The sequence below is a fragment of the Elephas maximus genome, chromosome 3, assembly GCF_024166365.1.
Source record: "Elephas maximus indicus isolate mEleMax1 chromosome 3, mEleMax1 primary haplotype, whole genome shotgun sequence".
Lineage (NCBI taxonomy): Eukaryota > Metazoa > Chordata > Mammalia > Proboscidea > Elephantidae > Elephas > Elephas maximus.
Window position 1 is genome coordinate 173,944,131 of NC_064821.1, and position 22,103 is coordinate 173,966,233.

A 22,103-nucleotide genomic window follows, 5' to 3' on the forward strand; every position below is an offset into this window, starting at 1 on the left:
AGTCATGCCCATCTGTCATGGATAGAACTGTGTCCCCCCAAAATACCTGTCAACTTGGCTAGGTCATGATTCCCAGTATTGTATGATTGTCTACCATTTTGTCATCTGATGTGATTTCTGTATGTGCTGTAAATCCTATCAGTATGATATAATGAGATGGGTTAATGGCAGCTATGTTGATGAGATCTACAAGATTAGATAGTGTCTTAAGGCAATCTCTTTTGAGATATAAAACAGAGAAGCAAGCCGGGAGACATAGGGACTTCATACCACCAAGAAGCAAGAGCCAGGAGAATAGCGTGTCTTTTGGACCCGAGGTCCCTGTGCTGAGAGGTTCCTGGTCCAGGGGAAGATTGATGACAGGGGCCTTCCTCCAGAGAAGTCCTTTCCCTGGAGCTGACGTCCTAAATTTGGACTTTTAGCTTACTAGACTGTGAGAGCTTAGATTTCTCTTTGTTGAAACCATCCATTTGTGGTATTTCTGTTATAGCAGCACTAGGTGATTAAAGACACCATCTATAACCTATCTTCCATGTTAATTCTGGTTTAATGCTAAAATACACAACCCATTTATTGAAACTCCATCGCCAGTGATAAAATTCAGATATTGTAGTCAGTTTTTTTTTTCTTGCTACCTTTTAGCTTTATTCTCCGTTGTTTTCCTTCATGAATCTGAAGTTTGTATAGAAAGGCAGTACAGCCCTCTGAGGTCAGAACAGCTGAGTGTGAGTTCTGGCTTTGGTACGTGCTAGCTCTATGACCATGAACAAATCACTTAACCTCTCTGTGTCTCATTTTCTTCACCTGTAAAATGGGAATAGTATTAGGATCTGTCACAGAGGATCATTTGCAAAGATTAAATGAAGCACTCAGAGCAAAGGGTTCAATAAATATTAGCCATTATTAGACTCCATTTAAAGAAAACTGCTTGCATTCCTGTGCACATCCTGTAAGTTCCTGACCCTGTACTTTTCTCCTTCATTAGCTTCTCCATTTGTTTAAACCCTACACATTTTACAAAGGTAACTGAAATTTCATTTCCACCTCTTCCAGGTAGCTTTCAGGCAAACCCCCATACTCAGTCTCTTCAGTGAATTTCTGTAGCTGTTTCTCTGTACCTTTCTAACAATATTTAGCCCTTTCTACCTTGTTACCTTGTATTATAATTAATATGCAAAATATATGGAGAAACAGAAACTTCTTTATGCATTTTTTACATAAATGCGGTGTCTAACCAAATGAATATTAGATTCCCCATTTGCTGAATGACAAGAATGAATGCATGTTCTACTCGTCTACTTCCTTTTTTTTCAAATATGCAAGCACAGTGCAGCTTTAGAACTTAATGCCTCTTTGGTTGTTTATTTGATCTTCATCTCCCTCCTAACTTCCCTTCTTTCTTCCCCATCACCTAAGTTTTCGCCCTTCCCCTCCTCCCTCTGACCTCACTGCTTTTCAACTCCACCTGCCCTTTTCTTTTTCAATCTGCCCTCTTACCTTTCCTTTCTTCTCTTTTTTTCTTCCTTATTTTCTGTAATTCAGGATTCCTATTTTTTAAAATTTTCTCTACAACGCATAGCCGAGCACTATAAGCACATCAGGAATACGGCTTCAGGAGGGAGATGTTTTCACGTCACTTTTTGTTATTATTAAGTAAAAAATAATGGAACATGTAATACTCCATCCGAATGCTATCTGCCTGTACGAGGTACTGAGAAGTAGGCAATTGTTAAATAGCAAAAAATATAAGACTAATTTCTAAACAAAGATTAATAATCTCATAAGAACTTTGTAATTACATATTCTAATGTGCTGTGGTATGTTTGGAGCATAGTTTGTCTTTCTGGAAAAGGAAACAGTGGTATGATTAGTGTCATGAGATCTTTTTAAGGGGAATTTGACCAAAAATCTCCAAGAACAAATTCTTATTTGTTTTTCACTTCGTGCTTTGGTTTTCCTTATTCTGTTCCTTTCGCCCCTCTTCTCTCATTTACAATGCCATTTGGAGTTATAATCCTCTCCCTCAAGAACTGAACTCCTCTTTTCCCCTATTCATTGTCCTAGTTCTTCCTTCTAAATTTGAAAATCATCTAAAACTGACTGTTATTTTCCACTTCCACGTGTGTCTTACTTAAATGCCTCTTTGCTTGTTGGAGAAATGTTCACATGTGTTCTGTTAGTGACACAAATAATAACCATTTAAGTTGATTTCCTACTGAAGGATGAGCCTACACAAAACCAATATTACACTCTACTTGTATTAATGAGGAAACCCTCGTGGTATAGTAGTTAAGAGTTCAGCTGCTAACCAAAAGGTTGGCAGTTCAAATCCACCAGGCGCTCCTTGGAAACCCTATGGGACAGTTCTACTCCATCCTGTAGGGTCACTATGAGTTGAAATCAACCCTACAGCAACAGGTTTGGGTTTTTTTTTTTTTTTGGTTTTGTATTAATGAGGGCTCCTTCGTGGTACAAATGACTAACGTACTTGGCTGCTAACCAAAAAGTTGGAGGTTTGAGTCCACCCAGAGGCACCTCGGAAGAATAGGCTAGTGATCTACAGCTGAAAAACCAGCCACTGACAACCCTATGGGGACAGTTCTAATCGGACGCACGTGGGGTCACCATGAACTGGAGTTGACTCCACAGTAGCTGTTTTTTGTATTAGTAAATATAAAATTGAAAGAATATGCTGGGATCCCTGTGTAAGCTTAAAGGCTGTAAAGTTACCAAAAATGAATGATAGTTTGAAAAATGAAACTTAAATTCTTATTTTATAACCATTACTTGAAGCTATATGTAAAGTTTAAGAGTTTAAAAAACTCTCAGCTTCTGCCTTCCTTCCTGAGCAGTAGCAAGTTAATGCTTAGGACTGGTACAGTTTGCAGGTAATTCTGAGAACCCTCAGTAACATTATGTGAGTGTTATGGGATTATCATTTGTGGTTAATTTGTTCTTAACACTGGCATTGTTTTTTTCTGACTTAGGGTAGAAATTTTGCATCTGGAGAGGTTGGGTTTTTTCCAAGTGATGCTGTCAAGCCTTGCCCATGTGTAAGTACCAGTATTTTATTTTATGTTCTGTTTTTGATGGTTGATTGTAAAAGAATCTACAAAGGAAGCTGGCTCAGTTCCTCATTACTTTTATTAATATTTTCTGGAGGGAGTGTGGTATTTCATGTTTTAATGTTGTGGACAATGTTATTAAAATTCAAACATTATTATGATTCCATTCTCAAAAGTTTTTTTTATTTTTGAGTGTTAGGAAACATGCAAGAGGAAAGTTTAACTTAGCAGAATTAAGAAAATTAGGCTCTCTAAAAGGTTTAGGAAAGAAGTAAACCAAAGCTACAGGTTAGATGGATTGTACGAGTTTCCTTTTCCCACTGAGGTGAGAATGGTAGGGTATAATCTGTTCTCTAGGCACTTATAGGTTATAGATATTCCACTTTAACTAGTGTGCTAAGCAACCATGAAAGTCTACAAATTCTTCAATCAAATCTCTCAATACATTTTTCCGTGCTTTAGTGTGTCATGACTGTTTATTTAATGGCATAATGAAATGTTCTGAAAACTTCAGACACATTAAGATGATACAGGAAAAATGAATACTCAAATAACATTATTGATAAATACAATGTAAAATATACTTTCTGATGCTTTATGAGGTTTATAAACTGGAGTATAGGGTAACATGATTTTTTCATCAAAATTTAATGTTCAGGGTGGATTTTTCTACAAAACTCTAAGGAAATGAAATTCCTTAATAATATAATGGAATTGATGACTTGGTGGAAGGACCCCCTTAAACTACCCTGTCTGCTATATTTCAATACTTCCTGGTTTTCTAAACTGGGCATTCTTTTTACTATTACCAGTGTGAGGGTCTACCACTCTTTCAGAATGTAGGCAATAGGATAAATTACTCCACTCATTCAAGCTTAATTAACTTAAAAGGCAAGCAGCACAAAAGAATATTATAGAACATTTGCTGTTCTCTTGGTTCAGTGATTTAGTGTCATGTATATTTATCTTACCATAAATAATATGTTATCAAACATTGTCTTATTCTACTCTTATTTAATTAAATAAGCAAAAGGGATCATTTAGATAGTTATCTGTCATTTGTACGAACAAGATTCAGGCTTCCTATCCCTAAATGCAAAGGTATTTATATGTAGGAGGATGACAAGAGATTATACATTCTCATGTTAAGCTGTTTGGTAATTTAAAGACCTAAAATCGAGATTATTAAGCCTTTCTTATACCAAGTATTGTTTTCTGTTTATATTAGCTTGAATAGCCATAAAGTGAGTGTTCGAAGTTTTATCTTCGAACTAGCCTACACACAAAACCCAGTGTCATTAAGTTGATTCTGACTCATAGCGACACTATAGGACAAAGTAAAACCGCCCCATAGGGTTTCTAAGGAGCAGCTGATGGATTCGAACTGCCAACCTTTTTGGTTAGTAGCCGTAGCTCTTAACCGCTGAGTCACCAGGGCTCCATGCTGTACATAGTAGCTATCTAATAAAGTTTTGTTGTTGAATGAATGAGCAAAGGAGTGCAAAAGCAAATGAAAGTCCTTGGCTGTTTGGTAAATACTAATTAAATCAGCTTATAGGGTCATATCTTGTGGTATTGGGCGAACCAGTTAGTGACTAAAAACCAAAACCAAACCTGTTGCCATCAAGTCAGTTCTGACTCATAGCAACCCTGTAGGACAGAGTAGAACTGCCCCACAGAGTTTCCAAGGAGTGCCTGGTGGATTTGAACTGCTGACCTTTTGGTTAGCAGCCGTAGCACTTAACCACTGCACCACCAGGGTTTCTAGTTAGTGACTAGAAGGTGAAAACTGTTCAGAAATTTTAAGACAATAAAGACTTGTAGAGTAACACAATTATAAAGCCAGTATGACTAGTTTTATAGCTTGAAGTTTATAAATAGGTATTAAAATTTTGCTGCTTCCTTAATGAAATTATAGGTTTGATTGTTCGTTGTAGGACAAGTGAAGCGATTAAGAGTGGAAAGAGAGAGGAGATTGGAAGGAGAATAGGTTGAGGTAATTTTAAAAATGGCATCTCCTTTGACCTTGGGAGTATTTATTGTTTATCAGAGGTTTATGAACAATGCTCAGTAGTCCATTTTGAGCTGACAAATTATCTTCCTGTGTCTGCTGTACCAATTTCCTAAAAAATTCCGAGGTATACAGATAGGAACCTAGAACATAGGAAGACATGGGAGGAGCATGAATGAGACGACTTTTTTTCTGGTAATATGGTAACTAGAGACCAAGCCCAAAGCTGTAGCACAGTGCAAGCTCAGGTGTCTGTGTAAATCCAATAATCCTTAGTGGGTGAACTAGGAAAAAACTCATCCCACAGAAGAACAAATGCCTTTCTTGATCTTGGCTCAAGGTGGCATAGAAAAAAGAGATAAATTTCCCTAAGAATTTCTACCCTTAAATCCAAAAACCATGCAGATGTGGTGCTGGGATTCATACCATCTCTGGCCTCAATAATTCTAAGCTAAAAATATACTTTGAAGTTATTCTATGTTGATTTTGCCGCTAAAATCATAACACCTAAAATTGCAAATTCCTCTAAATCTGAGCCTCTTTACACATAGCTGTCAAAGGATTTCACAGATAAAATTTCAGGGAACGTGAGTTCACAATTTGAAATCATTAAATTCATGAGGAAACAAACCACCTTGAACAAAGGGCAGAAGAAACCATAGAATCCACAATTAGACCCACAAAAATAGCAGATATTAAAATTATCAGATACTAAATAAAATTTTTATGTTTAATATGGTTGACAAAACAAAAAAGCGATTAAAAGTCTAATGGAAATAAGATACTATTTAAATGAGTTGTATTTCAAAAGGAATCAGGTAGAACTAAAAAAAAAAAAATGAAAACCTTAATGGACACATTACATGGAATGTGACAGAAAACTGTGTAGGAAATTGGAAATCTGAATAAATTTGTTAGATAACTTCTTAGATTGATGAATAAATGGAAAATATAACAGAGAATGGGGTGGGAAGGTTCAAATACATCTAATTGAGGGAGAGAATAGAGGTATTTGTGGAGAAATAATGGCTGGGAACTTTCCAGACTAATCTTTACACTAAGATTCCAGAAGAGTAAGTTAAAAGTAATGAACACCTAGATACATGCTAGTGAAACTCCATAACATCAAAGAAAATAAGAAAATATTAAAGCCAACCAAAAAAAAAAAAAGAAAGACAGATTACCTACAAAGGATTTGATAGACTCTCAGCTCACAGCAGCAGTAATGGAGGCAACAAGAGTTTTACTTCTGGTAACTGTTGAGCCTATTGGATTGGTCTGTTAGACCAACCTTACCACAGATAACAGTTATAAACTCTGGACAAAATATTACAAAAAAAAACTCTGAAGTTACTGTCTAAGGAAGATGTTAAAACTTAGAGAAAGGAAATGTTACTAGATGAATTTCCTGATTTTATGACTATCCTGCACCGTGCAGAGTAGCTAAAATTTGGATAGAAAACTCACAGTATTACTGGCGTAAAGAACCAAAGTACAGAATTGAGGGCAACCCCACGACATGCCAGCACTCTCCCCTTGACATTTCATGGGGTTGGTAACCAATGTCACAAAACAATATTTGTGCTAATTGTTTAATGAGAAGCTAGTTTGTTCTGTAAATATCTACAGAAGGTTTTGTTCTGTAAACCTTCATCTAAAACTTTACAATAAAAAAAAAAAAGAATTCAAGGCGACCACAGCAGCTGGAAGGAAAGGTGGGAAGTCTCATCAAAGGGGAGACAGTTGAAGGTTGATTTCTATTTGTGAAAAGCATGGTTTAAGAAAATATTTGCAAGATTGGAATGGGTATAACCTACTTTCAATATTAATTGTTATGTTAAGTGCTATGTGTCACAAGGTGATAAAATTAAAATGTAATCCATAGGATAAAAATTTTTAAATATTAATAACCGAAGGGATATTTTGACCAGAAGGGTAATTTTTTGATCTAACCTCTGAAATACTATATTTTTATTGTTATGATTGAGGGCAACAGTATATTTAATCACCCAAAATAAAAAAGGTCCAGAAATAGCATGGATTGTATACATCAAAGACTTGAAGATTTCATGAAAAATTTCTGAATATAAGACAAATTCTTTTCTCAAGAGTTTATAAAATTTGTTCCCCTGTTCGTGGTATATGTGCTACTCGTCATTTGATAAGTGTTAGTATACCTTCTTTGGCTTTGTTCATTTACTAATTGCCATTAGCAACTATAAAGTTTTCTTTATCTTCCTTTATTTGCATAAACCAAAACAAAAGAAAAAAAACCCAAACCCACTCATAGTGAGCCTATATTTACATAGAAAATGCTTTTTTTTTTTTTTTTTTAATGTGAAAAGGCATCAGGAAGGGGATAAATATATTCCACAATTTTTTCCCAAATAAAAGGTTTTCCAGTTGGTAGACTTCAAAACCAGGGCAGAATTTTTAATTTGTTTTACAAAATGAGTCTGTAGCTAGTATATGTTGTTTATTTTACATGTTTTCTTAATCGTGGGAAAGCAAAGTGCTATTTGGTTTTCTTCATAACATTTTTGTTTTAATTTTCTGTGATAGGATTAAACTGCCTTGAAAGTTTCCAGTTCGTATTTTTTCCCTGCATATCTTTCTCCTTGGAGGTACAGTGGCAGTAAAATGAATGAAAAGAATGAATTAAAATGAAATGAATTATTTTCTACTTATCTGGCATATACTATGATTCACTCTGTATAAAATTGCCAGTGGATAGTTCTAGGACTGTGCTACTTAGGGTTTTATAGAGCTGACTCAGCTGAACTGGATTAATGATTGATTTCTAAAAGCTTCCCTTAAGTAAACTTAATCTATTTTTGCCTTTTTTGTATCCTAGGTGCCCAAACCAGTAGATTATTCTTGCCAACCCTGGTAAGTATTAAAAATGTTTATGTAGCTGAGTTGAAATACCATACCCTTAGCTGGAGGACACCTTAAATGTGGGGGTAATAAACCATATTCCATTTCCATTTGTCCTGGCTAATACTTCCAGCAGAGAGTGGTGTGTGTGTATGTTTGATGATAAATTCAAAGTTTACAACAGTCACAGAAAGCAATGAGACATAGGCAAATACGTATCTTGTATTTTAGAAATGTAGATTTCACAAAGCAAAAGGGAAAAATAAGTATGATTCCATTGTCTGAAACTAAAAATAAGTCCAAACAGGATGACAGATCCTAAAAATACAACTGTACCGCATGTAATATGGGAGGAACAGGATGTATCAACGTCTAAATTCTGGGCCTCGATGGAGCTCACCTACCATTTGAGGATGGTGGTATGATTAATACAAACAAGGAAGTGAAGTGGATAATGATGTATTTTCTAGGTAATTCTGAGTGTAAGGGGATAATGATACCTTCAACTGGAAAAATATATCCCAGATCCAGAATAGTTATGACCATCACGTGATAACTACTTTATACTGAGTATTTTACTATGTGCTGGGCAGTATGCTTAGTGCTTTATGGGTTTATTTCATTTTGCTTTTCCAACATCCATACAAGGCAGGTTGTTAATATGCCCTTTTTACAGATGAGGAAACAAAGGTTAAGGCCAGGCAACTAGGAAGTTTTGGAGCCAGGATTCCAAGTTATGCCACCTGTACCTTGCCATTGTTTCGTCAGTGGCTGTAGAGTCAGCCCTGACTCCTCGTGACCTTACGTATAAGAGAATGAACCATTACTCGGTCCTGCACCACCTTCACGATCCCTGGTATGTTTGAGTCCATTGTGTTGGCTGTTGCGTCAGTCCATCTCATTGAGCCTTTTCTTCCTTTTCGATGACCCTCTACTTTATCAACCTCTAAATATAAAACTTGGGCATATTTACTCATTTATGTTTGTTGCCCTGAATTTTGCATTCGACTCTTCTTAACATGAAGATCTTGACATGTATGCACACATATGAGGCATCAGGATATGTATGTAAATGAGATATCCTTAGAGAATGTAATGTAAGTTCAGTTTACAAGTGTAGATAACACTAGAGTTGTCTCATGTTTTTTTAAATGTTCTGATTACTTTCTGCTATATAACTAAATCCTAGAAAAGGCTAGGTTACTCTTCAGTGCGTAGAAAGTCATTGCCTGATGAATGGGATTTTTCTCAGACCTGCTCGCTCTCCCTGAACATCCTGGTCTGTCTTCAGTGGCCTATTATTTGCCCTCTCTGCCATCCCTCCTTTGTCCTCACCACTGAGCTTGCTGTTAAAAATTATAGCAGGCTGGTGGTAGAACTAGAAATCTTGCTACATTTTACCTGGTTTTAGGCAAATTTGAAGTTTTAGTTTCTGTGGAATTTAAAACTATAATCCTGACAAATTCTGAGAATAGAACTGATAGCATGGATAATCAAACTGAAAACACCAGGAACTGGTGAAACTACAAGAGAGCAAAGATTAGCTTCCTCCTTTTTTTTTTTTTTTACTATTTTTCAGGTAACTAGGCATTACAGTCATAAGGATAATAATTTTAGAGATAAATACTAATGCCACATGCTGCGTGGATTTATGAAATAAACAAATCAGGTACCTGAGACTCATTCAGGGCGCAGGAGACTAATTTTGTACCTTTCATTTTAAAATACACACTCACGGATATCTAAAATTGCATTGAAAATATGACCAGTTAGAATAGTATTTGTAATGATTAAAATAAAAAGATATTCAAAGGAAGAGCCTTGAAAATAGGAAGAAATAAGGAGATTTCATAGTAGAATGGCAAAATTACTTTTTATTCCTGAGTAATCTGGGCAGTTTATTGAAGCTAAGCAGGCAGTTTCATGTCAAATGCCTTCTGCTAGGGGAAAAAAATGATCAAATCCACCAGAAAATGGAAGCTTCAATTTAAAAACTAAACTATTTAGAGAAAATTACACCAAACGATGACATGTGATTCTCAAGTCACTGATGAGTTGAATATCAGCAAGTATATCATCTGTTCATTATTTCCACATTTAAAAACAGGTTGTTCCCACAAGGTGAACTTTGTCTCTTATATAGGCCATGAAATGAAATAGAAAATAAAGATGATTATCTTCAGTTATCAATGTTTTTGGGTATCATGAAGGCTGAAACCAACCATTAGAAAATGTGTATAAAGAACAGGAAATGGATGCTAGATCCCTTACTCCATCTTGTCAGCGGTCAGGCAACTTCCCCTTTCCTACCCTGGCAGGATATACTGATTTGGAAACTATATTACATAGAAAAATTAAGCCAAAGAGGCCCCAGACATGGATAGACTAAACCCAGCAGAGGTTGGGGAGGATGTCATACTGAAAATATAGGGGTTAAAGACAAGCCTATATACTGAATGATGAAAAAACCCCTCCCTAGTCCTTTCATGTAACCTAATTCTAGTACTCCGGCAGCTGGTTCAGCCATACACACACGACCCTCTTTGGGTTTCCAGACAAGAATTTGGAAGATTTCTTCTGTGAGGAAATTGAATGTCCTCAGAGGTAAAAACAAAAACAAATCAAAAAAAACTCCAGTCCTAACATTTGGGTGTAACCTACCCAAACTATCAAGTCCTTGCCAAATGATTAGGTTCCTACTCAATGAACCGTTGGAGCTCACACACACAAAACCTTCAGTGAGTTCTTGGATGCGTACCTCTTCAATATGAACAGAGAACACACGGTAACCAGCTATTTCAGGAAAGCCTTGAACTACAGACCAAATGCAATAAATGAGAAAAAAGAAACTTGAATAGAGATGCTAAAGGGAACAGAAGAAAGAATTAAAAAAAAAAAAATTATCTTTAGAATTGAGAAGATGTCACAGCCATTGAAGTGAGCTGGATGTTTTAAAAAGGGAATAATCAGAACACAAGAAAGGGCGGCTCTTCTAAATTCGATACTGAGTGGAAGGGCTGGAAAATAGAGTTGAGCAAATCTCCTAGAAAAGTCAAAGAGATAGACGATATGAGGAAAGAATAAAAATTAGGCAATCAACCCCAGAAGTACAGGCATTTAACTAGTAGAAATTCTAGAAAGAGAAAATAAGGGCAGCAATTATATTTAAAAACAAAAGTACAAAAAATTCTCAGAACCAAAAGACACTGGCTCCAAATTGAAGATGCACTTGAGAGTCCAATACAATATTGAAGAACAAAGTGCAGCACATTAACAAGGAGGCACATTATCATGATGTTTTCAATATAGAGAATACAGAAAGACTTAAAATTTCCAGGAAGAAAAAAATCTGGTCACATGCAAAGAATCAGAAGTCAGAATTGAAATCCTTGAATTAGAAATTAGAAGAAGATGGAGCAATGCCTTAAAATTTCAGAGGAAAAATAATCTCTCACCTGTAATTCTGTCCCCAGTCAAACAATGTATTGTTAGGGTAAAATAAAGATATTTTCATAGGTGTGAGGTCTCAGAGTATTAGATCAATCGTATCCATTTATAGGAAGCTGAAGGATGAGCTAATAAACCTAGAAAAGAGGGAGCCACAAAATCCAGGAAACGGGATCAAACATAGGGAAAAGGCAGAGGAGTTCCAGGCCTACAATAATTCAATAGGTTTATAGAGTAAGCAATATCCATTAGATAAAGAATGGAGGGCACAAGGGAGATTATGTGGTGTTGAATGTATTAGTGGGGGTTTTGTAATTCCCTTGGAGAATTTGGAAAGAAGTTGTGATACAAAGAAGCATGAGCAAACAAAAATATGATGCAATTATTTTTTGGATGTCAGACATTCTTTGAATGTGACTGCATGCCTACACTAGGCCAGATGATGGCTCGGCTTTGTAGAAGTTACAAAAGGAGAAAAATGAAATGCAGTACCGTGAAAGAATGAATATAGATGGAAAAACATTATTTTTCTTTTTGATATATAAAATTGATTAATTAAGAACTTATAGTATAATCATCTTATTTGGAAACACACAAGTAAAAATCAGGGGAAAAAAAAAACTACACTTAAAAAAAAAAACCTGTTGCCGTCAATTCTGACACATAGCAACCCTATAGGACAGAGTAGAACCGCCCCATTGGGTTTCCAAGGAGCGGCTAGTGGATGCAAACTGCCGACCTTTTGGATAGCAGCCATAGCACTTAACCACTGCACCACCAGGGCTCACACACACACACAAAAAAACCACAGGTAAAATATAATAAGTCCCCGAATTATGAATGTCCAGTTTACAGCTAGCACTTGCCCTTTAATGTTATGTGAATTTGCCCTCACTGAGACACCGTTGAACCAATCCCTGCTTGCAACAAATTCCTCATCGCAGTCCCCTTCACTTGCTGCACATGCAGCTTCGACATCACTGAGAAGGCTTCCAGCCTTTTCTTGCACTAAAATAAGGCTAAATAAGAACCCTATGCACCTATTCCAACATACCTACAAATTCTTAAAGAAATTCATAGGAAAAGATCTCGCTAGTAAACCGAGGATTGCATGTACTTGAAATGAGATTCAGAGTAGAAAGCTGGTGAGATGGGGTACTGCTGTTTTTTCACTACATTTTAGTACTGTGGTCATGTATTTGATAAAAGTGCATATAAACCTGTTGCTGTCGAGTCAGTTCTAACTCATAGCAATTAGTAGCATGAAGGAAAAAAAGGATACTGTAATGTGAATAATGAGATGGAGCATGCAGAGTGTGGGACATTCTCTGGATAGGATGACCCTAGAAGGGTCTCAAAACATGACACGATGTGAGATGGAAAGTAGGTTGATGGAGTGAGTGTTTTCCAGGCAAGTGTACGGCCTGTGAGAAGACTCCAAGACCAGAAGGAGCTTGGTGAGTTCTTGGACCTAAAAGAAGGCTGGAGACTAGTGAAGAAGGGGCTTGAAAGAGATAAAGTTGAAGGGGTAGGGATGGTCAGATGCTGCTAGGTCCTAAGCGTTCATGAGTTTTTATAACTGTACGTTTAACCTAAGGTACCATCTGCACAAACTACCTTTGCCTCCCCTTTTATACTTGGTAAAAAAGAAACCCAAAATGCGTTCCCCCTCAACAAACTTTTGTTGAATGCTTGTCACAGGTATTTTAAATAAATATTCAGTGTAGATTAGCAATGGATATTTACTGAGTCACACAAGTTTATATATGAATAAGAATTTTCTGGAAGATTAATTCATGAATATCGACAGCACTGGCTTTACTGGGACCTTTGAAAAACAGCTGATCTAAACATAAAAACATTTTTTCCAATTTTTATTGTCCCAAATCTCTGATGTATTTTATCAATAAATGCTAAGCCTATATTTGATATAAAGGGCCATTAAAGAATATTTCAACATTGAATATGAGCCTTTTATTATTATTATTGTTATTGTTATAGAGTTTGGGCATGTTTAAGGCCAATATAGTCTAGGGAGTAATGAATTCTGGTTTTGAAAACTAGCTACCTTTTTTAAAAATAAATTGTACTCACTACTACAGTTTTCTTAAGAAAATGGGTTATCAAAATTGTGGATTTTAAGCATTAGTCTTATATCCAAAAAATAATTATTTTAAAATGAGTTATTGCTGGAATTTTCTTTAAAAGATGTTCAAAGGAGATTTCATTTCATCATTTACTTAGAAAAGCTTCAAGTTTGGGATGAGTCTGTATGTGTGTGATGTGTGTGTGATGCAAGGCAGTCCATTAGTACAAATCTTCCTTGTCCCTAAGCTCCCCACAACTCTCTTTCCAACCCAATACCTTATTAACTGTCTGTTCCATTTTGTTTGTTTAATAAATATTTAGACACTATTTATTTTACCATTAAGTTAGCTTTGTAGAGCATTTGTGTCTGGGCATATGAAAGGATTTAAAACTTTAGTTTTTTTGAAGCATTGTAATTAGTTGAGAAGTAAAAAAACAGCTCAGATCTGCCACTAAATTAAAATCTTCATAGATGCTTATTTTTAGCCTCTGTTCTCTTTCAGGTACATTAATCCAAATTTTCTGTGTCATTATTTCTTACAGGTATGCTGGAGCAATGGAAAGATTGCAGGCAGAGACTGAACTTATTAATAGGGTAAATAGTACTTACCTTGTGAGGCACAGGACCAAAGAGTCAGGAGAATATGCCATTAGCATTAAGTAAGTAGGACAAGTACTTTTACAGAAATAGATTTCCTGTTTTTATAATTGCATAGACCATCTGACATGTATAACACTGAAGTGGAAAACCAAGGTTCTAATTGCAGCAGAAATAATGCATCTATCCAGACAGTTCATTAATACTTGGAGATCTGTTAGAAAAACAGTAATAAGTGTTATAGGCTGCTAATTGGCATATTAGATTTCTTTCATAACATTGTGTTTTTTGATGGCTTGATGTGTGTGTTTATTTCTAGTAAATTCTAAGAATAAAGCTACTAGATTTTGCTTTATTTTGTTTTTCTACATTCTCAAAGTGAATTTACTAAATAAATTAGGCATAAAGAGTAACTTAAATCCTCCTCTACCCTTCTCTTCACCTCAAATATTGGTTATCTTCAGCCAACCTAGTAAACCAACCTAGTAAATATATGTTGTTAATTAGCTGTCACTGGTGTATTGGCATAGGTATATATTTTGTCTTCAGAATTAATTCCTATAATGTTATGGGGGCATGCCCTCTGCTAATCATTGATTTTTACTGATTAAAGACACATTTATATTCATAAGTTATTCGTCGCCTACAGGTATAATAATGAAGCAAAGCACATCAAGATTTTAACAAGAGATGGCTTTTTTCACATTGCAGAAAATAGAAAATTTAAAAGTTTAATGGTAAGCATTGATTAGTTCTTTGCAATCTGGGGTCCTTATTTTCTTTCCTGTTATTAGAAAAGTCGGTGTTAATTCCATAGTTTCTTGGAAATTTTGCTCACTGGAAAGTTGTTCAAAGAGAACCATATGATAATTTCCAGCAGAATCCTGAAAATTCCAATTTTGAGAATGCCAGCTGAGTTTTATATTGGTTTAATCATATTTTTTATTGTAAATTAAGTTCGTAAAGTTTATATAATCTTTCAGTCTATCCTTTTTATGATTGTCAGTGAAAGCAGTAAAAATTTCAAGTGCAGGTGCAGTCACCTGTTATTTGTGTGAGGTTTGCCTTGTTTTCAATGACAAGCGCGTTTTAGTATAAATTTCTTTCTTCCTCTTCCTTCCTTTGCCTTTTTCTCATCACTTGGGCAGAGAAGGATATTTAAATTATAACATAAAAAATTGTAATTAGTAGAATACTCCTCACATTTAGGTTCATTTCACATAAAATGCAATATAAAATCAAATGTAAAAGCTTTTTGTGTTTTCTGCTGTTTTAAATTCTCTGTGCTATGGTTTTCCTTCATTAATTTGGACAATTTAAGCATTAGCAGTGTAACATTTTTACCACACAACAGTTGATATTTCATAGGCACTTTATACTTAAATGGAAATAGTATAGTGTTACCAAGTCATTCCAAACAAAAACTATTTTGTTAATTCTCATGATTTTCTTAAAATGACTCCTTTTTAATAATTGTGTTAGTGTATAAGAATATTATGCATATACCATATAAACAATGCATATATGTCATTACCTCTGCGTTGTTGACACTAAAGAAAAAGTTTATATTTCCTTAAAAGTGGTCTCAAGTCTTTCTGAAGTTTGGTAGATTTTCTTGTGATAATGAAGATTTTGGATACAGGACATGAGATGCGTTTGTAACACTCAGCTAAGTACTTGGAGTATCATTGGGAAGGGCCACTCGTTGATTGAGCCATCAATCAAATGATATATACTGTATCCTTCCAGAAAACATCTCAAAGCACTTGGCAGATGTTAACATTAAAGTTAAACCTGAGTGCGAGAGCCACAAAAAATAGGCCAGATTGAAAGTCGTATCTAAAAATTTAGATTTGCTTCAAGGCCAGGATCCATGTTTTCAAGAAATTGAAGCCCCTCAAGTTGAAAGCAAGGTAAGAAAAGCTCTGTGGACCTAAGTATCCCATTCCCTTTTCAAAAGCCGAGGATGGGCTGCAAGAATATGTCTTGGAAACCGTAACCTGTCAGATTGTTAACCAAGATCCAGGCATCCTCTCTGCTGGAAGTGACTTTTGTTCTGTTGGAACAAGCAGGCTATGCATAGAGAGAACTGGACCTGAGGAGGTTCTTCATAAAAGGAAAACCTAGAGGGAAGTGGCAGGTGAATGCACAAATAATGAATGACAGACCCAGCAGAGACGTGATAAAAGCACACACGGGGGTGTCCACATCTCTGCAAGACACACCAGCTTGAGCCTTCACCTGCAGAACTTCTTGGATGGTAATGAGACTGCTCCACAGTGTTGTAGTTAATATGGGACTTAAGAAAATGCTGCAGGGCCCAAGATGATGCCAGTCTTGCAGACTTTGAAAGCAATGAAAGGAACTCCCATCAGAGGAGACAAGCAAAAAGGATGAAAGGAGTATTCTCTGGAAAGGGCCAATCAATGCAGCTTTGTGTCACCTGGGTTCAGCTGAAGAAAAATTCTTTGGCAGCTAAGGTTAAATGGAAACAACCTGCAATACCACAGTGACCTGGAATAGTGGATACAGATCCTCGAGTTCTGTCTACATAGAAAGCTGTGATTATATCAAAAGCAACGGAGAGCCAGAATTTGGATAATTTATACCAGGGAGCAATAAAAATTTCTGCAGCGATGTTCTGGAAAGGGCATTAAAAGTGCTTGTTACAGTACTAAAATACGCTATTCTGATAGGGTATTTCTAAAATAACAGAAATGCCTCTGTTGGAGACATGCATGTTTCTTCCTTCCACATCTGGGGACATTTTATAAGGAAGCACGTAGCACAGTGGTCACAGGATGGGAGTAAGAATGAACAGCAAAACTACCATGAAACTAAAAACCATTAATAAAGTATTTGTAAAAAAGTGGCAGGGAGTGAAGACAAGGAACTAAAAATCTGAGTATCAGAAAAATACTTTTGTCAGGTTAAGCAAATAATTATAAAAATTGCTTAGGAAGAGGCATTGAACTAGCCTGGAGCTGCCTCTGCTTTTTGCCCCGTTCATGTATAGAACAAATTCATCTTGAATCCTTACTATGTGAAGTGATGTTTTTGGAAAATGCAAGGACTTGACTATCCTAACCCATTGCTGTCACAACAAGTGTGCCTTTATTTATTTTGACTGTCCTAAAGCGGCTTCCATATGGGTAAATCCATCTGCACCAAGAACCTCACAGTAGCGCTGCCCTTTGAAGCTAAGCTGAGAAGAACTGCATGGACACTTGAGCAGAAAGGGCTGGTTCATATTTCAGCAGCTTCTTTGGAAGGAGACAGAAGGTTAACATGCACCTTTGACTTCCCTATGGTAGGGGAGATGCCTCCATCAATCGGGATCATAGGACCTTTTATCATGTTGATGTCAACTATGGTTCCCATTATAAATAACTAGCAGTCTGTGGGTTGAAGTTGCTGTTGAAGAGTAGCTCCGCTCCCATCTTTGGTGTGAAAGTTAAGATTCTTCTACCTATGAAACTCGTTAGGGCTGCGGAATTAAAATTTTAATCTGAGAAGGGATGTAAATTGCAAACAAACTCCCAAACTTACTGTAAATTAGCTAGTTTCTCAAAGAGAAGATTGGCCTTCAGTGCTAATGACCTAACCATTTTCCCCCGGGCTTTTTTTTTTTCAACGCCTTGGTTAATCAAAATCTTTGTTTTTCCTAGTCATTAAATTCAAATTCAAAATGAATTTCTGTATCCAGATTACAAGGCATTAATTTTGTTCTAATTTTCACGTATGCCAGACAGTCCATGTCCAAACACTGTTTATAAACCATCTCCATTGCCTGTTGCCTTGGTAATTGGAATGACTGGCTCTCACTCATTATTTTTCAGAGACTTGAATTGTTGACACTGCTGTGTCAGTGTGAGATAAGGAAAGCTTAGCGATTTCTTTTGTTTAGAGTCTTATTATTTACTTGTAGTACCTGAAGGTCAATGACTGCCAAAGCAGGGGTGGATTAGACTGAAATACAGAAAGCAGAAAGGCATAAATTGAAAAAGACCCACGGTGGCACTATTTAATTCTACCCAATTAAAAACATGTAGAAAGACTTACCCCCATAAGACTATAAAAAATGGAACTAAAATATCTTCCACGCTTAGTGAAGTGATAGAGCATTTTGCAGCTTACTAGGCCACGTAACCTTAGGCCTTGGAAAGTCATTTTTCTCATCCCTAAATTTGAAGGTGAGGGAGTATTAAATGATCAATAAGTCCCTTTTCAGTATGATAATTCTATGGTTTCTAGACAACTGCAGATAAACAGTAATTCACAGTAGTATAATTTATAAATTTCTGTTACCTATAACAAAACTACATTGAAGTTCAAAGTTATTAGCCTATAATTCCTTTCAGATTTATTTTCACAATTTTGCTAAGAACAGGATACATTTCACTTAATTTAAATAACAAGACAAAGAACTACTCTGACATCATTTGCATCAGCAACACAATAGATGCATGTACATTTCTTTCAGAGACTTCATACGATTTTTTTATTATTTATTATACTTTAGATGAAGGTTTACAGAACAAACTAGTTTCTCACTAAACAGTTAGTCCACATGTTGTTTTATGATATTGGTTAACCACCCCACAACATGTCAACACTCCCTTCTCAACCTTGGGTTCCATCTTACCCACTTTCCTGCCCCCTCCTGACTTCTAGTCCTTGCCTGAGGACTGGTGTGCCCCTTTAGTCTCGTTTTGTTCTATGAGCCTGTGCAATCTTTGGCTGAAGGGAGAACCTCAGGAGTGACTTCATTACCGAGCTCATAGGGTGTCAGGGGGGGCCATGGGGGGGCCACCCATCTCTGTCAGGCCAGCAAGTCTGGTCTTTCTTTTTGAGTTAGAATTTTGTTCTACATTTTTCTCCAGCTCTATCTGGAACAGAGACCTTATACAATTTTGATTTATATTTTTAATGTTGGTCACTCACCACCACCACACCTTAACTATTGCCATGGAGTTGATTCTGACTCCTAGTGACCCTATAGGACAGTAGAATGGCCCCGTAGGGTTTCCAAGGAACATGTGATGGATTCAAACTGCCGACCTCTTGGTTAGCAGCCAACTTCTTAACCACTACTCCACCAGGGCTCGTAGAATTGAATTCCAGACCTTGCCTTTGCAAATCATGTTAAAAATTGCTGTAAAATAAATGCCATATTCTGAATTGAAGCCATTTTAAAGGTAAAAAACTTCTGTCTGGTGTTTTTGTCTTCTCTTTTTAAATCCTGGTCAGATGCCACAGTCCTTTTCTTCATCAAGGACCTTCATGATCTGGGCCCTAGGAAGGAAGAAATTTAAAACAAAAGTTTAGATATAAAATATATAAAACCCTAGATTCTTATGTCTAAGAAAACAAAGTTATTGGTACACCATTGACACTTGACAAATGCCATTTTCTTTTTGTCCCCTTTTGTGTGTGCTTGTGTGTTTACATTTGCAAGCTATTATTTGCTAATAGTATGACATAGTTAAGAGCACAAACTTTGGAGACAGATACCAGCTCTACTATTTTGCCCAATTTGTTTCACCCCACTGAGACATGATCATTAATGAGGATAAGGTCTGTCTCATAACTTTTTTGTGTGAAGATTAAATGAGGTAACTCTGTAAAGGACCTGGCACCAGAAATAATGGTAGCTGTTTTGATTATTCACATGTACCAGGCATTTGTTGTTATTGTTATTGGTAGGTGCTGTCGAGTCGGTTCCGACTCATAGCGACCCTGTGCACAACAGAACGAAACACTGCCTGGTCCTGCGCCATCCTTACAGTCGTTGTTATGCTTGAGCTCATTGTTGCGGCCACTGTGTCAATCCACCCCGTTGAGGGTCTTCTTCTTTTCCAGTGACCCTGTCCTTTCCTAAGCATGATGTCCTTCTCCCCAGGGACTGATCCCTCCAGACAACATGTCCAAAGTATGTAAGACACAGTTTCACCGTTCTTGCTTCTAAGGAGCATTCTGATTGTACTTCTTCTAAGACAGATTTGTTCACTCTTTTGGCAGTCCACGGTATATTCAATATTCTTCACCAACACCACAATTCAAAGGCGTCAATTCTTCTTTGGTCTTCCTTATTCATTGTCCAGCTTTCACATGCATCTGATGCAATTGAAAATACCGTGGCTTGGGTCAGGTGCACCTTAGTCTTCAAGGTGACATCTTTGCTCTTCAACACTTAAAAGAGGTCCTTTGCAGCAGATTTACCCAATGCAATGCATCTTTTGATTTCTTGACTGCTGCTTCCATGGCTGTTGATTGTGGATCCAAGTAAAATGAAATCTTTGACAACTTCAGTCTTTTCTCCATTTATCATGATGTTGTGCATTGGTCCAGGTGTGAGCATTTTTGTTTTCTTTATGTTGAGGTGCAATCCATACCAAAGGCTGTGGTCTTTGATCTTCATTAGTAAGTGCTTCATGTCCTCCTCACTTTCAGCAAGCAAGGTTGTGTCACCTGCATAACGCAGGTTCTTAATGAGTCTTCCTCCAATCCTGATGTCCTGTTTTTCTTCATATAGTCCAGCTTCTCATATTATTTGCTCAGCATACAGATTGAATAGTATGGTGAAAGAATACAACCCTGACACACACTTTTCCTGACTTTAAGCCAATCAGTATCCCCTTGTTCTGTCCGAACAGCTACCTCTTGATCTATGTAAAGGTTCCTCATGAGCACAATTAGATGTTCTGGAATTCCCATTCTTTGCAGGCACTTACAAGTCACTTTATGTATTCTTCACTGCAGCCTGTGAAATGGTGTATTATCTCCATTTTACAAGGGTGGGACTTAAGAAATCTTGTTAATTTTACCCAATCCTTCAACCAAACTCTCAACTTATGAACAAGGTCTTTACTTTATCACGTTTATGTCTGTTCTTAGCCTGACTGCTCTTCCTAAAACAACCTTCCCTCATCCTCCCATGGAACTTAACAAAAGCTGTTTCTCTCTCCTGGCTTTGAACTTCCATAAGTCCTCACTTCCTATAAGCATGAGAGCTCCTAGAGGGCAGGAGACTTACCTTCATAATCTTGGTGACCCCTGAAACTCCCAACACAGTGCACTCCACAGTTCATTCTGAGTTTGGTCGGAAATTATAAATAAATCATTGGAAGTTGTGAAAATGGCATGGGAGTAGTGTCTGACCTCCTCCAACTTCATGAGGAGGAAGGAGAATCAAGAGCAACAGCCCAAGGCCGATTCCTATGGGGAGGGGGAATCAGACATGCCTCCTCTTTCCACCATCTTTACCAATTCTGACACTAACCATCCCTCCCACAGCATTCTCTACTGGTTTCAATAATTCATCGTAGTGACCACACAGAACTCACAGACCACACTCAGAATTATGGGGTTTATTAGGGAAGTAACAGTTACAGTTTAGGCTCAAGAACACTCATAGTTCTTCCATCAGATTAGCCTATTCTCAGCTGTGCTCGCAGGCAAGCCTCTCCCTGGCCCTCAGTCTCTGCCCAAAGGCACTTAGCTTTTTTCTCTCTGTGGACTGGGAAGCCCACTGCATTGCTTCCTGCACTGGGTCTCTCTGCTGCTGGTCTCCCGTTCCTTGGTGGTGAGATTCTCCTCTCTGCTCAGGAATTGGCTCTCTTTTAAGGCAAAACTGACCAATCCCCTTCGTGGGCTACAGTTACCTATCACATAATCACTTGTGTGGAAGTTATGAAACCATGGCTAGAAAGGCCACCCACAAAAGTAAATAATCCCACCGCAGCAGTTCTCTTGCTCTTCTTGGAGTGTACTTTGTACCTGGTTAATTTGTTTTGGAAACATTTAACATAACCACTGCATGGAGGTATTGAGCCGATGGCAGTGATTTTTAGAGTGAATGGGTTGTTTTTACAATGTGTGTTTTAATGAATTGCGCTGTAATGGAAGCATCAAATAATTAGATTAAAAGCGATTTTGCTTTCCATCTCATTTCAGGTATTTCTGTGAAACTATATATCCACAATACTCATCTGATGATAAGATGCATTTTTTTTCT

The 22,103-nt window shown here is 36.9% G+C and overlaps 1 protein-coding gene across 3 annotated transcripts in view; it reads left to right on the top strand.

Annotated features, from left to right (window-relative positions):
• Positions 1-22,103, top strand: part of VAV3 (vav guanine nucleotide exchange factor 3) — a 419,739-nt gene that overhangs the window by 364,388 nt on the left and 33,248 nt on the right. For all 3 annotated transcript variants that reach the window (XM_049880207.1, XM_049880206.1, XM_049880209.1), the window contains 4 exons: positions 2,988-3,053; positions 7,931-7,965; positions 14,032-14,148; positions 14,736-14,823. In XM_049880207.1, the coding sequence (XP_049736164.1) occupies positions 2,988-3,053; positions 7,931-7,965; positions 14,032-14,148; positions 14,736-14,823 (306 nt within the window). The remainder of the gene's footprint in view (positions 1-2,987; positions 3,054-7,930; positions 7,966-14,031; positions 14,149-14,735; positions 14,824-22,103) is intronic.